Source organism: Saimiri boliviensis, chromosome 15 (genome assembly GCF_048565385.1).
Source record: "Saimiri boliviensis isolate mSaiBol1 chromosome 15, mSaiBol1.pri, whole genome shotgun sequence".
Taxonomy (NCBI): domain Eukaryota; kingdom Metazoa; phylum Chordata; class Mammalia; order Primates; family Cebidae; genus Saimiri; species Saimiri boliviensis.
The window spans coordinates 22,002,794-22,020,412 of NC_133463.1; the positions used below are offsets into that span (position 1 = coordinate 22,002,794).

Consider the following 17,619-nt stretch of genomic DNA (forward strand, 5'->3'; position numbering starts at 1 on the left):
AAATTCCACTGGGTCATTGTGTGTTGCTTTCTTAACACTATTAAATTCTGTTCACTAATATTTTATTTAAGATTTTTGTATCATATTTTTAAATGATACCAATCTGATTTCATTTTTGTTTTTACTAGCATTATCTTTTAGGTATTGTATTAGTTTCTTATTGCTGCTGTAATAAATTACCACTATGCCTTTAAAACAACACAAATTTATTCTCTGGTATTTCTAGAGGTCAGAAGTCCTAAATGAATCTTACTGGGCTAAAATCTTCTAGGGGCTCAAGGCAAGAATGTCCTTGCTTTTTCCAGTTTCTGGCGGCTGCCTGCATTCCTTGTTCATGGTCTCTTCCTCCATCTTCAAAAACAAAAATGTAACCAATCTTCAAATCAGTCTCTCCCCCAACCCCCACCTTCCTATGTTCCTATGTTTTCTGGGGTCACATCTTCTCTAACCCTCCTTCCTACCACCTCCCTTTCTCTTTATAAGGATTCCTGAGATCCCAAAGTTCCCATCTGAATACTCCGGGATAGTCCTCACCCAATCTCAGGATTCATGACTGAGGCACATTCACACAGTCCCTTTTGCCAGGTAAAGGAACTTGCCCATAGTTTCTAGGAATTTGAATGTGGATGTCTTTGCCAGATGGAGTCCACTGTTCTGCCCATTACAGCTACCAGTGTTATACTTGCTCTGTAAAAAGAGTTTGGAAGTTTTCTTGAGTTATCTGTCTGCTCTAGAACAGTTTACCAGGATTCTCTTTTCATTGAAGGTTTGGGTAAACTTCTCCTGTGAAAGTATATACACCCGATGCATCTTTGCAGAGTGGTTCTTTAGGCTTTCCTTTTCTTCTATGGAAATTGTTCTATTTAAGCTTTCTATCTATATTGGATTGTTAAACCAAGTTTAACCTAAATCTGCCTCCTCACATATTTTAAGTTCAGCCTCAAGGTTTCTCTGTACATCATGAACTATAATGTAAATAGAGCTATATACAGACTGTGACCTCCTCTTGTGCCAATCACAGAGTTTTGGGCCATCAAAGGTGGCCAGCTGCTCAAACTGTTCAAATAAGGCAAACGCTGAGCTTTAACCAATCCGGCTGCTTCTGTACCTCACTTTTGTTTTCTGTACATCACTTTCCTTTTTCTGTCCATAAATCTTTTTCTACCATGCAGCTTCGTTGGAATCTCTGAGCCTACTGTGGCTTGGGAGGCTGCCTGATTTGCAAATCGTTCTTTGCTCAATTAAACCCTGTTAAACTTAATTCAGCTAAGGTTTTTCTTTTAACAGCGTCAATTTTACCGAACTATTTTCCTGAGCAACTATGTTTCATCTAGGTTTTCGAATTTATTCTCATTGAGGTCTGCAAAGTAGTCTGTTGTTTTTGTTTTTGAGATAGGGTTTCCCTCTGTTACCCAGGCTGGAGTATAGCGGCAATCATGGCTCACTGCAGCCTCGGCCTCCTGGGTTCAGGTGATCCTCCCACCTCAGCCTTCTGAGAGCTGGGACTACAGGCATGTGACACCACACTCAACTAATTTTTTAAATTTTTATTAGAGGTGAGTTCTTGCTGTGGTGCCCAGACTGCTCTTAAACTCCAGGGCTCACGCAGTCCTCCCATCTCAGCCTCCCAGAGTGCTGGGATTACAGGCATGAGCCACATCGCTTGTGTTTTTAATTTTGTATATTTCAATGATATTTAAAATATTTACCTATTTACCAGTTTATAAGAAACGCAAATGAATAGCCAGACGAAGAGGAACACAGGCTAAGGTGCAGAAAACGCAGAAGCTTCTGTCCTTGAGTTTGAAGTGTGCCACCTTCATGGGATATGGTTGCATTCACCAATTGGAAATCTCTCTGAACCCTGTTACCATGTAAGGTTTTTATGGAGGTTCCATTACATAAGCATGATTGATTGCATCATTAGCCATTGGTGGTTAACTCAATATCCAGGCCCCTGTTCCCCCGCCACAGAGGTCGGAGGGTTAGAGAGTCCCAACTCTCTAACCATGCTGAAGTCTTTCTGATGATCAGCCCAGCTCCTGGCCATCTCCTCAGCATGTGAGACACTCTTATCTCCCTGGAGACTGCAAGGGCTTTAGGATCTCTGTCAAATGGGGGTAGACCAAATACATCTTTCTTATTATGCCCCAGTCCCCTGGCCATGAATCCCTTAGTAAAAAGATTACAAAAGTGAAAAAATACTGGCACATTCCTAGAGTTTCATTCAGCCACCAATAATTAGTCCAGTCCATCATTCTGTCATATGAAAATATCTCCTAGGGCAAGGCCACTCATGTTTGCCAGCCTGATCGTGGGTCAGTGTTGGATTGTGTCAGGAGTGGCTTAGCAATATATGACCTCACCCTTTCAGGAGTCTGTATAATGGAGCTAAGAGACCATGTCATCTCCTGTTCTGAGCCTTTTTTTGAGCTGTTAATGTAATATTGGATTTCTCTCATGACTCATGACATAATCCATTTATTCATTCCTTCAGCCTGTTACTATTCTTCCATCTCTCCATTTATGACCAAACTTTTCCACCCTTGGAAGAGACATTAGATTCAGCCATGGTGCTGCTCTAGACTTCGGGTAGCAATACTGGTCTAGTATTATTACTAGACAAGCAATAATAGTCCAGCAATTACTCTTGCCCAGTCTGCTCCCATTCAGATAGAGCAAGGTTACATAGGTGCAGAACTAATGAGCTGTTTTTAACCACCAGGCAATAAATATATCTGCCTTCACTGCTAACCCCAATTTTGCCAAATGGGGTGAAGGCACAACCTGCTCTATCAGGCCCTTAGGAATTCTGACATCATTTCAAAGTATAACGAGGGTTTCTTGCTTGGGAAGCATCCCTGCTTCCAACACCAGCAGTTGCATCTCTGCATCAGGTGCAACTGATGAGGTGATGAGGCGATGTGCAGAAGACTTGCATCATCACAGTAGCATCCTCTCCTGCCCCTCCTTCTATCCCCTTGCAAAGCAGAGAAATCTGCCCAGTGGGGGACCTTCCCTTAGCCCTGCTCATGCTGAGTGTAACAATATGTAAGCCAGCCTTCAATGCTTTTATCTCCCCTCTCTCTCCATTTCAGACAGCAAATGTTTTACTGCCCATTCCTTCCTATTCTTATGGAACTGTTATTTTAAGGATAATGTGCATCAGTATATGTTCATTTGATGTGAGCCATATTTGCTCACTTTTGGACACTGTGGGCTATAAAATGTGTCCTTTGATCTGAAGAAATGTAACTTGGTGGTCCAAGTTAATGTAGTATTTCCTGCTCCTATCCTGTAATAATATTTTAAGCACTTGCATCTACCACTGGGTCTACAAAGCCCAGCCCAGGGTAAGTGTATATTTCTGTTAGGACCCTTGTCTAGCTTCTCGGGGCTGCTGACATTGGTTGCTCCCATGTAATCCACTTGCCAGCTATGTGCAGGATGCCTACCCCAGGGGAATCTGCCCCATAGCCATCTGCAGTCTCTAGCTCTCTTTTCAGAATTATGTGTCTGAGAGTGCAAGAGGAATAGATCTAGACTTAGCCCATCACTGCATGGCTGGAGCACCACCCCCCATGCCCACTCATTTTATGATCCCCAGTGGCTACCACAAGGGAGCACACCAAAATTCCACTTGATGGTTCCAGTAATATTTCAATACATATTCTTATATATTTTTGCTCCATTTCATCTGCCTTGGACTGATATCACCTATTATGTTTCTATATATTTCTCATTGCATATTCTATAATTTCTTCTTTATCAAGATAGTTGCTCTTTTCTTTTTCCTTCAGAACTTAGTAAGTTGCATTTTGGTAGTTGTCTTTATACTTACACATTTTTAATGCCCTTAATCCCTGGGGGGTTTTCTTTCTCTCTTTCTTTCTTTCTTTCTCTCTCTCTCTCTCTCTCTCTCTCTCCCTCTTTCTCTCTTTCTTTCTCTCTTTCTCTCTTTCATCTCTCTTTCTCTCTCTCTCTCTCTTTCTTTTTTTGTAGAGACAGAGTTTTACCATGTTGGCCAGGCTGGTCTCGAACTCCTGATCCAAAGTGATTCACCTACCTCAGCCTCCCAAAGTACTGGGATTAGAGGCGTGAGGCACCACACCTGGCCTAAATCCCTGTTATCTTATTTAACCTTTCATTATCTTATTGGACAGTTTTTAATGGCCTTCTTTCACTCCCAACTATGACCTGACTCATACTTAGTGAGCTTATTCTCTTTGGTCTGTGCTACCTCTCACATTTTTTGTTGCATTATTTCTACTGTGTTCTATAAAATGCATATATATTATTTTTTCACTCTTCTTCTACCTTTATGTTTATCCTAGATCTGATACTTCTGTTAAATGTGCACCCTTATATTTTTGCTGCAGTTTCGCCAGTGATTTCTTGGACCAAGTCACATCCTCTGGAAGATCACTGAAGACGAGCTGATGTGCACAGTATCCCCTGCTTTCTTATGTGTTTCAAACTGTTCCTCTGTTGCCTTGATACTTGAAGGAGAGCTGGACTGGATATAAGATGCTGGGTTCATATTTTAATTTCTGATTTAAGACACTTTTCCATCCTCAGATGCTTGATTGAGAGCACTTAATTCACACAGCACTGGCATGCTGTGGTTTTCTGCACTTTATAGTTTATTTTGCCAGGGGAATTTTCTTGAGATAATTTTTTAAATTCTTGGGTTTTTTTTTTTTTACTTTATATTTGTTGTCGTTGTTGATTCTATTTTTTTAAGTTCCATGGTACATGTGCAGGACGTGCAGGTTTGTTACATAGGTAAACGTGTGCCATGGTGGCTTGTTGCACCTATCAACCCATCACCCAGGTGTTAAACCCAACATGCATTAGCTGTTTTCCCTGATGCTCTCTTTCTCCCCAACAATTCCTCAACAGGCCCCAGTGTGTGATGTTCCTCTTCCTATGTCCATGTGTTCTCAATGTTCAGTTCCCACTTATAAGTGAGAACATGCAGTGTTTGGTTTTCTGTTTTTGTGTTAGTTTGCTGAGGATAATGGCTTCCAGCATCATCCATGTCCCTGCAAAGGACATGATCTTGTTCCTTTTTAGGACTGCACAGTATTCCATGGTGTATATGTACCACATTTTCTTTATCCAGTCTATCTTTGATGGGCATTTGGGTTGATTCTATGTCTTTGCTATTGTGAATAGTGCTGCAATAAACATACATATGCGTGTGTCGTCATAATAGAATGATTTGTATTCCTTTGAGTATATACCCAATAATGGGACTGCTGGGTCAAATAGTATTTCTGATTCTAAATCTTTGAGGAATCACCACACTGTCTTCCACCATGGTTGAACTAATTTACATTCCCACCAACAGTGTAAAAGCGTTCCTGCTTCTCTGCAACCTTGCTAGCATCTGTTTTTTCTTGACTTTTTAATAATCACCATTAAACATGAGATGGTATCTCATTGTTCTACTTTCTTTTCTAGTAATTTGACATAGAGTTAGGCTGCTTTTATTTCATGGATATGTAGTATTTACAAGTCTCCTCGCTTAAGATAATTCTTTTCTGTGAGTGTAACTAAGTATACTTTATCTTTTTATTTTATTATTATTTGGGAGTGAAAGTAGAGAGGTTGTATGTCTTCCAACTTTTCGTATCTCTTTTTTCTTGCAGGACCTGAAATTTCCCACCTTTTGCTTCCTCCTTCTTTTACCACCCAGTTTCCAAAAAGTGTCTCTCCCTTCTCCCTTCCTTTGTACCCTTTTCTGCCCAAAGCAATGGCTTCCAGACTGCTGCCTCAGGCATCCCTAAGTCCCACCCTCAGCGTCGTCGGTGCCGTGGCTCACCAGGACCCTTTACAGTATTTTATGCAAAAGATTGACGTTCTTTCCACCAACAGCTTCCAGTCAATCTTTAACTCCACTGAGACTTCCCTCTTCTCTCTTCCATACTGTTTTCCCAAGACTTGTGGCCAAAGGGTGACATTCAGCTCTGCTGGAATTTGGTGTTAACTTTTTTTACTTGCAGGTGATCTGAAGATTGTAGGATTCTCTATCTTCTAGCTAGACCGAGGGTGTGGCTTTGGTGTCGTTTTACTTATTCTTCTTGCTGATCTGTATGGCTTTATGGGTGTTCACTGCACTCATCTAGGCCACCTCTTTCCAAATGGCACTTAGGAACAACTAGAGAACAAGTGTTGTTTTCTGCTGGGTTACAGTCATCCTGGAGACGTGAAAAGATCTAGAGAGAGAAAGCTGGTGCCTTCTTAGCATATAAGAAAGCCACACAGTTATTTAAGGTACAAATATATCTGGGACATAGAACTTTCAGGGAAGAAATACGATCAAAGGAATAAATCCAGGCATTTGATTTGAAGAACTTAATTGCATTCAGATTTGCTTTTATACTGAGTGTCAGAGAATATAAAATGAAAATCTCGTACTAAGCTTTGCCTATTACATTCAAATACTTTCAAATTTGTCATTCGCCCAGCAACCTTATTAGTAGTAATGATTTTATCACACAACTATTTCTTTTTTTTATTATACTTTAAGTTCTGAGGCACATGTGCAGATCTTGCAGGATTGTTACATAGCTATACATGTGCCTTGGTGGTCTGCTGCCTCCATCTCCCCGTCATCTACATTAGGTATTTCTCCTAATGTTAGCCCACCCCAATCTCCCCACCCCCTGCTATCCCTCCCCTAGCCCCCCCACCCCCTGACAGGCCCCGGTGTGTGATGTTCCCCTCCTTATATCCACGTGTTCTCATTGTTCAACACCCACTTATGAGTGCGAACATGCAGTGTTTGGTTTTCTGTTCTTGTTACACAACTTTTCTGCACTTGACACATGAGGAGCAAGATTCAGAGGGGCTCACTCACATGCTCTTCTGGTTGTAGCACTGATTTGAGTGGGGCCAGGAGTGAAACCCAAATCCCCTGACTGAAAGGACAGTGCCATTTTCAGCACTAACCATGTTTAGTCATAAATGTTTTCACAAATGTGATCTTTTTTCCCCATTTTTCAGTTGTTCAATCACTTGTAACCTAAGGCCACTCTGTGATAACGAATGACTAGGGAAAAATGCCTTTGAGTGTCATGTTTTTCATTGATTAACTCTGTAAAGACAATGTAAGTTGCTTGTCCAGATAAGTAGGAAACCTTTTCTCAACTAATGATTCACCTTCTTCTCTCTTTTCAGAGGACAGTTATGGGATGGATGGGAAGGTTAATCAGCCCCATCTCACGGCAGACATCAACTGGCAAGGTGGAGAAGATCTACACAGTGTGAATGAAAACATCAATGAGTACAGACAAAACTACAGACATAGTCTGCTGGACTGGACTAATTACTTGAAGGACGTAGATAGAGTATTTGCACTGCTGAACAGTCACTATGAGCAAAATACAACAAATAAGACTCAAAGTGCTCAAAGTGACGGGTTCCCGGTTGGCGCTGCTGAGCGCTCTGTGTCCATGGAGATGGCCTCTGCTGACTCAGATGAAGACCCCAGGCACACAGTTGGGAAAGCACCTCATTTGACCTTGCCAGCCGACCATCGAACCCTGCCTTTGAACCGACCAACATTAAGTCCAGAGCGTAAACTTGAATGGAATAACAACATTCCAGAAGTTAATCGTTTGAATTCCGAACACTGGAGAAAAACTGAAAAATGGATGGGGCGTGAAGGGACCAATCATCTGGAAACCGATTTCAGTGGCGATGGCGTGACAGAGCTAGTGCTGAGCCCCAGCCCCAGGCTGCAGCCCGTTGGCAGGCACCCGAAAGCACTTCCCCAGGATGGTGGCCCCGGAGAGGACATTTTTGAAGATCAGCTGTATCTTCTTGTGCATTCCGATAGAATTTCAGTTCCTCAAATGTTCACCATGGCCACCACAGAACATCCAGGTAATTCCAGCATAGCGGGGAAGACATTGACCAAGGTGGAGAATAATCACGAAGAGAAGTCACAGCATCTAGAAGGCAGCGCCTCCTCTCCACTCTCCTCTGATTAGATGAAATTGCTACCTTACCCTAAACACAGTATTTCTTTTTTAACGTTTTTATTTGTAGACTTAATAGAGGTCATCATAGCCACCAACATTCCAAGCTACCCTGGGTACCTTTGTGCAGTAGAAGACAGTGTGCATGTGAGCAAGCAACGTGCACATGGCGACTCACCGACATCATTTACTGTCTGCCAAGAGTAGAAAAAAAGGCTGGGGATATTTTGGTTGGTTTGGTTTTTATTTTTTGCCTGTTTGTTTGTTTTGTACTAAAACAGTATTATCTTTTGAACCATGTAGGGACATAAGTATACACATGTTATCCAATCCAGAGGCTAGAACGGTGCCTTTCTGAGTGTCTAAAACTTGACACCCCTGGTAAATCTTTCAACACACTTCCACTGCCTGCATCAGGAAGTTTTGATTCATTTTTAAACCACTGGAATTTTCCAATGCCATCATTTTTAGTTCAGTGATTTTGCACTTTGAGATTAAAATGCCATGTCTATTTGACTTGTCTTATTTTTTATTTTTACAGGCTTCTCAGTCTCACTGTTGGCTGTCATTGTGACAAAGTAAAATAAACCCCCAAGGACGACATACAGTATGGGTCACATATTGTTTGACATTAACCTTTTGCCAGAAAATGTTGCATGTGTTTTACCTCGACTTGCTAAAATTGATTAGCAGAAAGGCATGGCTAATAATGCTGGTGGTAAAAATAAATGAATAAGTAAACAAAATGAAGACTGCCTGCTCTCTCTGTGCCTAGACTCAACTTGTGCACCGTATCTTTAAGATTTCTATATTGTGGGTTATTTGATCTTTTATTTTCATCTTTATTTGGTTTCCTTAGCATGGCTAAGAAGCTTAAATGTTGACAAAACATGGTCAGTTTTGAATTTACACCAGGAACTTTTCAATAAAATAAAATCATGAATGTTCCACAGTTTCAATATAAGGAAAGTGAATTTCCTAATAAAGTGTTCTGTGATTATTTGTAAGGTCTTTACCAAGTTCTGATATCTTTTAAAGATGTAGTTCAAAATTGCTTTTGAAAATCTGTATTCTTGAAAATATTATTGTTGTGTATTAGTTTTTAAATGCCAGCTAAAGGATTACCTCACTGAGTCATCAGTACCCTCCTATTCAGCTTCCCAAGAAGATGTGCTTCTGCTTAGCTTAAGAGTGGTTCTCTTCTTGTTTTTAGATAATTCAAGCACTTAGATAAATTATGCTTTCTTTAAGTGTTTAAGGTAAACTCTTTTAAAGAAAATGTAATATGTTATAGTAGAATCTTTTTGGTAACTTTAAATCTTCATCATCGGCTCTGTACATATGTTCAAATTAACTGCTTACCTGATGTGCGTATCATCAGTGCGGTGACAGAACAAACATATTTATGGTCAAGAAAGATGTGCTTGTAAAAATATTTCAAGTTATTAGGGAGCGTACTGTGTTTTTTTAATCATGTATGATATTTCATGATACTTTTATAGAACAATTCTGGCTTCAGGAAAGTCTAGAAGCACTATTTCTTCAAATAAAAGGTGTTTAAACTTTTTTCTGTTTCAGAGAAATGAACTTAACCAAGTTTTTGTGGTGCACCCATTCCTTGCAAGTAAAATTGAGTCCTAATCTCTATTCACATGATTGAATACTAGCCAAACTTATAAAGCTGAGCTGAAGTCAGTGTGTTATAGAACATTCTCAGCTTAATGACTTCACCACAGACTTATCTCATTGCTGTCTAGGGGGAGGCAGCAGAGGTATCGTGGAGGTGGCTTTCCTAGCAGGCAATCGAGATGGTCACAAAGGGCCTGCACTTGGTTTAATGCTCTGATGTCACCACCTTGAAATCCTCACTAATTTCTTAACAAGCGGCCCCACATTTTCATTTTCCATGGGGGCCCTGCAAATTAGGTCACTGGTCCTGAGCAGCAAAATGGAATTTTTTAAAACCAAGGGAACAGAACCACCAAAGGTGGGGGGTGGGAGGGGTTCTCTGGAAACCATGAACTTGGGTGGAAACCTAAACACCCGTCAAGATCTCAAGTTTTCTCATTCACAAATTCCATGTATTTCCTTCTGTGTGTTACAAATCTCCTGAAGAAATGTAGCCTTCAGGTTGAGGGGCTAACAGTCTGTGAAATATCCAGAGAGCAGAAGGTTAAAAATGAAGAAGAAGGAGAAAAAAAGAAAGCAAAGAGTCAGGGCACCTACCAATCCAACCCTTGGATAATTGAGGGAACCACGTTTTCATCAAGAGAACAGAGCCTAAGACAACAGCACTGTTGTCCCAAGGCGCGCCTCGGTGCGTTGCTCCTCGTTCCTTTCTGTAAAATGTGCCTGGGCCAAATATTGCTGTCCCGGGGAAAAATTCATTTTAGTTCAATTCAATAGCTGCAAATAGAGTACCTGCTATGTAGCAAGGGCATGAGAGAGACCATATGTCTCCCAGAGCTGCTTATCAGATCTTGAAAGACCCTTAAAGATTGACTGCCCAGCCAGCCTCATTTGATCTGTGAGGAAGCTGAGACTCAGAAGAGATGAGTGACTTCTCCAGATGTAGAAGAAGATATCTCTCAGAGGCCAGCCCTCACCGATTTCTCCATTTAAACTCGTAGGCACACACACAGCCAAATAAGCACATACCCACCACTGCACCCACACACACACACTTACCAGATCGGGGAAGACAGAGGCCATCGTGGGGCCCCATCTACAAGGACTAATGGAAAGAACCATCAACATGAAACTCAAGAAGACCCAAATTAACTTCAAACACTAATTTTTACTATTTCTGTGAGCTTCAAAAATCACACAAACCTCTCTAAAACAGCTTTCTTAACTGTAAAATAAGAGATTTGGGTCAAGGATGGCAAATACGTAGCATGTGTGATTTCTTTTCCCAAAATGTCCCTAGGGAAGACATGGCTAATCCAGCAGGATGCTTGACCCTTAGGGTGGCCTCACAGGCCTTCTCAACACAGCCAACCATGTCTCCAGCCAGCCCCGCTGCTGAATAAGATTGGTGTGTGAGACAAAAACCAATTGTCCCTGCACAAACTGCGCCATTTCTGAAACACTCCTGGCCTTTTAAAAATAACCAAACAAACCTATGATCGTCAGTCTGAGCAGTTTTTTGGTTCCAAGAGAAGGAATGAGTACTTTATACTCCAATCCTTTGCCAAATATATCTAAAGATGTTGGCTTCTTTTTTTTTTTTTTTTTTTTTTAGTGTTTTAAAAACTTATTTTTTGAGCTTTTTAAAAATCCTCCATTCCCCAAATTAGTCCAACTCTGCCTGATATTTCTGAAATGTATTTAACAGGAAACAAAGATCTTCAGTTGATAATTAAATTAGGTATTAAGGAGGGCAATTAATACCTCAATACGCCCTACCAGCTGAGGCTTTTAGGCCCCCAGGACACACAGGAGCTGCTGTGAAAGCTTCTTCGGCAGTCCCCAATCCCCTTTCCTACCTCCTGCCTCTCCCAACTCCGGGGACATCCCACACTCCCTGCCTGGGGAGTTTTCTACCACCTTGGCTCAGACCTCAGCCTCCTGCTCAGGAGGCTTCAGTGAGTCCCAATGCCCTCGGTGTTCTGGACTCTAAGCCAGAAGAAACTCACCTGTCTCTCAGCTGCTCCTGGGTTGGCGCCGCCTTCCCAGGCCGGAACTTTGACTTCTCATCTCGTCTCCTGTTTATAGTATCTTCCCTGCAGCCCCACCACCACCTGGAGAAGTCTTGTCCACCCCTTAATTCCCCTATCAGCTCGAAATTTTCCTTTTCCTTTTGCCTACACCTTCCTGCACTCCCGACCCCTGGAAGTATCATCTCCCCTACTTGACACTCTCCCCTGTAAGAAAGCGCTGCTCTCGTACCGAGTCCGTGGCCGATGGAAGGACAATCCAGTCACTGTCACCTCACCCTTCCCACTGCTGGCCGCGACGCTGACCCTCAGGTGGCCACCGCTGTTGTGGTGGAGTTAACCCGCCTTTCTCCCAGCGGCGGCGGTGACACGGAGGACGGGCCAGCACAGTCCCCTGGGCCTTGTGGTGACCCCACTGCTGTATGAAGGAAGTAGAGAGAATGACTTTTAAAAATCACGTTCTCTCTGTTGAGGCTACAGAATCCCCGACCCTCCTGTTGGGGAAAGCACTATAGACAGATAGGGGACAGAGGAACCCGAACTATTTCTCTCTTTGGCTGGCGAAGGTATTTCCTTCTGCCTGAATTTCCTGGTCCCCATATCAGTGGGTCTCCTCCCGGGACTCAGGTATAGTCACCTGCCTCCCATTCCTCCCCCCAAGTTTCCCCACTTCCCAGACTCAACAGGGTGGGTGACTCAGAACCAGAGCAGAACCAACCCAAGCTCTAGTAAGTTTCAGCAGGTGAGAGGTCAGGGACCGACCCTTCCGCCCTAGTCAGTTTCCCCATAACTGAGAGCACCGGGTCAAGCCCAAGAACCAGGAGCCCCGAGATGAGCATGTGATCTCCGTCATGACCACAAGGTGACAGTCTAGTGCAACTAAAGACACCGCTGCTTGGCTCCAGGCCCTACCCCTGCAAAGCGGCTACTTTGATTTCCAAAGCAGCAGCGCACCTCGGTGCCACCGTTTTAACGAGAACACATCTAGAACAACCTGATCCATGGCAGGCTTGCCTTTTCTTCAGTGCTTAGGATCTTAGCTATGCCAGCAGGCCAAAGAACAGTTTTTGCTTACTACCGATTTATGTTGGTATTTAAAATTGGAACTGCATCAAACTTCGACGTTTCAATTCAAAAGTGAGGCCTGAATATCGATCTCCCTGCTTTCCAAATTCTTTGTGCAATTAAAAATGTTTTTCAGCTGCCACACGCTGAAGCAGCCAAGGCCATCTCTGCCTAGCTGGCAATTTTACAAAGAAGAGCAGAACTGGATGCTTTTTAACAGCTCTTAAAACTGAGGTTGTACCAAGTCTGGTGCCGAAGCAAGGAAGACCAGTGACCATGTGCACAACCCTCCCTCCTCCTCATTTCTGAAAAAGAAACATTTTCTAATGTGCCTATTTTTAAAGCCCAATTTAAGAATTTCAGCAGAAATCCTTTTGCACACATAATTTTGCACTCATGCACACATAATTGAGCAGAAGATGGTAGACTCAGGCAGGGGTAACTATGTGCTCTTTGCATAAAAGCCTGCCTTGATGAATGCAGAAAGCCATGGGAGGAAGTAAGGACTTACCGGAAGTCAGCACTGACGCCTGTACTCCCCTCCCCCCGTAACTCATGTAGCTTAGGCCACTGTGACCCTTTAGGAGAGCAGTGGGGTAAGTGAATGAAAAACATAAATCAGTTACGCTGCTTCCCACCTAGAAAGTGCTCAAAGAGGGACTCTCTAAATACCCACATTGTGCTTCTGTCTGTGGGTCATGACTCCCTTACCTCCTTCCACCTCTCACCCCAAACTTCTAGATGCCAGTGTGTTTAGAAAACTCCGCTGTTAGTCAGGAGAGACCTCCAAATCCAGTGTTTTTTCTTTTTCTCCCTAAGTGAAATCTGAAATCAAGTTCTTCTTCACTTAACTTTTAAGTTCAGGAGTACATATGCAGGTTTCTTACTCTTGGCTCACAGCACTGGCTTCTGGGCCACTTTAGTAATGAATTAGTTTGCTATTCAGCAGCAAACTAGGAGATAGGAGGAGGGGGGCTTTTAAGGGCCTTGTTAATCAAGTTTTTATATTCACTCCTTTGGAAATTATTCCTTTTTATGCTTCAGATTTTGCCTTTACTCGCCAGTTTTTAGAATAATGAGTTGGACTTCTTTGGAAATTATTTTTAACCTATCAAAGTCAACCATGTGGCAAAGAATTATACCCACTGAATTCTTACCAATTATTCCTCTATATTTTCGCGACCTCGGGCCGTGAGGCAGAGCCATGAGACTAGTTAAGGCCAATGAAATGGGAGAATAGACACATGGCACTCTCAGGCTGAGAAAGAGAAAAGCTCTTTTGCCATTTTCTGGGCACTTACTTTCTTTGCCCCAGCAGCCAAGATTAACCCTGGAAGTTCCAGATGTTGCCGCTTCAAGATGGTGGAGGTTCTGTCAGCCTGGATCCCTGAAAGACTATGTGGAACAGAGCCATACTAGATACATAAGTAAATGAGAAACAGACCTGTGTGTGAAGCCACTGGGATTTAAGGGTTAGCATGTTATACAAGTATAACGTAACAAATCACATTCAAGGTACGTAGCTCTGTGTTCTCAAAGTCTGTTTTGAATTTGAATAGATAAGTGATGAATTATTTTATTCTCTTTGGAGACTCAATTAAAAAACATGATATTGCTCTTAAAAGTATACTCCTATAACATTCTGCTTCAAGGCAGAGTTAACAGTTAGGTAAGGAGTTAATTTTGTGGGAGAGATGGACAGTTGCATTGGCCTCATTGCTTCATCTCTTCAAACAACAAAGTTCTAGAAACAATTTCATTTCAGTCCAACACACTTTATTCATTTTTAACTTTTTTTCTTAATTTTCAATGATCAAGTATTCAAGATGCTGTAAACCAAGATTTATTAGTACATTGACAATAGATGTCATTAAACACAAGGAAATTATACATCTTTTAAATTACCCTAAGAAGTTTCCAAATAAATATCATTTTAAAAATCACAAAATCAAACTTCTTTATGCAACAATGCAAAACAGCCTTTCATCACAAACACACGTCTACACAGCACACACACACACCACACACACACACACACACACAACACACACTCCACTAAGAACCTAATGCCAGTTTCGCTGACACAGTATTACATTTCTTTTAACAAAAGAGTCAGAGTCTAATCTGCCTGTTTCATGATTCTAAATTAGCATGTGGGGTTTGGGGTAGAGGTATGTATTTTAAGAACAATGCCCACTATTTGGTACTACTCTTACCAATTATCAATTACCAATCGCCAATAATTGGTACTAGTCTTACTAATTAGTTTTTATTTCTAGATACAGACTTTAAACCTCTTTTGTTCACCCCTTTGGTTTAACATGTCCCTGCAATTCCTTTCATTTTCAATAATCTTTTCTTCTTCAATTTTAGCATGTAATGACAGGATTCCAGAAAAGATAACACCTTCAAGACCCCAATGTTAAAAAGTACCTTACATGGGTGTCAGCTTTTTGGAGGAGAAGTAAGGAAAAATTATCTGAAATATTTTTTCTACCTCTCTCTGAAATTATTTTTAGCATCTGATTATTCTTGCTAAAATAAATATCAAAAGCACTGAGTTTTCCATAGAAAAGTATGCTCCCTTACATGCTTCATTTTTGCAGCATAGAGTTCATGGATTAACTGTTGAAATGAGAGTAATGGGTGCTTGTTTTCTGGAAAATTCTTCAGATTTCCAAACACAAAGTACATGCAGCCCCTTAGCAGTGAAATACTGTGAATTCAGTGGCGCTTTTTAGTGGTGAACATGCATCATTAAATACGGTTTAGCACCAAGGCATTTTTTTAATGTTGCCAAAGCAAACACCTAAGGAGGGTTTTTGTTGTTTTTGTTTTTTTTTTTTTTTTTTTACTTTTGTCATATTTGACCTTTCCTAGGGCTGAGTAAAAATGAAGTCTTTAAAATAAAACCTCCTCATACACAGATCTGATTCTAATGCAAAAAGAAGTTTGGGACAGATACAGTCAGCAGCATCCCAAAAGGTGAAGAAGAGAAAAAGACAAAAAGATAAAGTGCAGGAGGCAACTAACTTCATCTGTCAGCCATGGCACTCTCTTACTATGGAGGAGGAAACACGATGTGGGGAAAGGCTACCCACTGGTCTGTGTACAGAGAACGAGAAACCCTGCCGTTTAGGCAATTCTGGCATTAGACAGTATTTTGGTATCTATCTGCTACTTAGAATGCTCACTATGCACCTATACCTCGATAGCTATATTCATGTGCTGTGCCATCTCTGATGTTTTAAGAACATACACGATCACAAAATACAATTGGCTACCACCCAAGGTTTGGGTTTGCCTCCTGCTCCTGGGTGCACTAGGGAATTCCCTTCAGCACTATCCAAACTCTAAAGCTTCTCTTTGGTACATGCACAATTTCTACAAAACAGGGCCAAAAAGAAACTTTCTGGCTCCAAGTCCACCAAAGAACGTGAGCTGGAATTGTGGACTGAAGAAGAATTTTCCTGGTGGTTGGTGAGCATGGAGGACTGCCATGACATCCATGAGGGCTTACTCAAGGTAACTAACTCCCCCTTCTCTGAAGGCTGACATTTCCAAGTGCATGCCATTAAAGGTAACAATGTCACAGCCACTTTAGTGTTTCCTTTAGGAAACAATTGGGATCGGTGGTTTGATATGTATTTTGTATGTGTTCATTTAAAACCCTCATTACAAATCTTAAACTCATTTTCATCAAAAAACTAATAGAAATGTTAATATTCTGAAAGAAAGAAAAAAAACATCATACACCTGAAATCCCCAAAGCTCAGATTCAACAAATCTGAACTACCGTTCTTCATAATGTTTCATTTCAGAAACTCTGCCAAGACCTGATGTTAACACGAAGACTGGATTTGTTCTGTATTAAATATAAACTATAAATAAATATTTGAGGTATGTTATGACAAACAACTTTAATATAACACTTACTTAGATACATGTAAATTTACCTTGAAAATCTAGTTAAACATTAAATTTTGGTATTTCCTACAGATGTTTCCTAGAGTTTTTTTTTTTAATTTATTTACACAAAAAACCTCTCTACTCTTCAGAAACAGTAATACACCCAAAAAATGAAATGCTTTAACCTTACTATTTTATAGTCACATCTTGCCTTTGTTAACCAAAAGCTATTGTATGCATTCTGTAGTGTAAAAAAATCAATAATAGAGTGAGATAAATCTGTCTGAATTCTGACTTTGCCATTCTGTACAATCCTAAATGAGTTCTTTTACCTCTCTGAGACTTGTTTCATATCTGTTTTATAAAAAAAAATAATAATAAAATCGGCCAGGTGTGGTGACTTACGCCTGTAATCCCAGAACTTTGGGAGGCTGAGACGGTGGATCACTTGAAGTCAGGAGTTCAAGACTAGCCTGGCCAACACAGTGAACCCCTTCTCTAACAAAAACAGAAAAAAATTAGCCAGGTGCAGTGGCACACACCTGTAATCCCAGTTACACAGGAGGCTGAGGCAGGAGAATCGCTTGAACCCAGTAGGTGGAGGTTGCAGTGAGCTGAGATTGCACCACTGCACTCCAGCCTGGGTGACAGAGCAAGACTCTGTCTCAAAAAATAAAAAGCAAATCTTTGCAAGGTAATTAAGAGAATTAAAATGGATGATGTAGATTAAGTGCTTGACAAAATGCTCTACAAATCATCAACACTCAGCAAATGCTAAATTGTTTCCTGTCTGTTTCTCCTTTCTCTCCATCCCCAACACCTTGATTCTGAATGACTTTTGAATATTTTCAAGAATTAAATCCACCTATAAAGCATAAGGATGTCATGCTAATGAAAATAACCAAAGAATATGCCCCCACCACCCTTCTAACCTCCTGGGAGTTTCTAAATTAATTGGCTGAACCCATGGATATTGTATTTGCATATTAAAGCTAAAT

At 41.2% G+C, this 17,619-nt stretch overlaps 1 protein-coding gene across 3 annotated transcripts in view; it reads left to right on the forward strand.

Annotated features, from left to right (window-relative positions):
* Nucleotides 1–9,554, forward strand: part of SULF1 (sulfatase 1) — a 180,792-nt gene extending 171,238 nt beyond the window's left edge. Inside the window, exon 22 of one of the 3 annotated variants that reach the window (XM_074386748.1) lies at nucleotides 4,380–5,023. In XM_074386748.1, the coding sequence (XP_074242849.1) occupies nucleotides 4,380–4,440 (61 nt within the window). In that variant the 3' untranslated portion in view covers nucleotides 4,441–5,023. Of the gene's footprint in view, nucleotides 1–4,379; nucleotides 5,024–7,185 lie in introns of those variants that run through there. The other 2 variants (XM_074386750.1, XM_003942902.3) reach the window with 2 other exon arrangements.
* The last annotated feature ends 8,065 nt before the right edge of the window (nucleotides 9,555–17,619 follow it).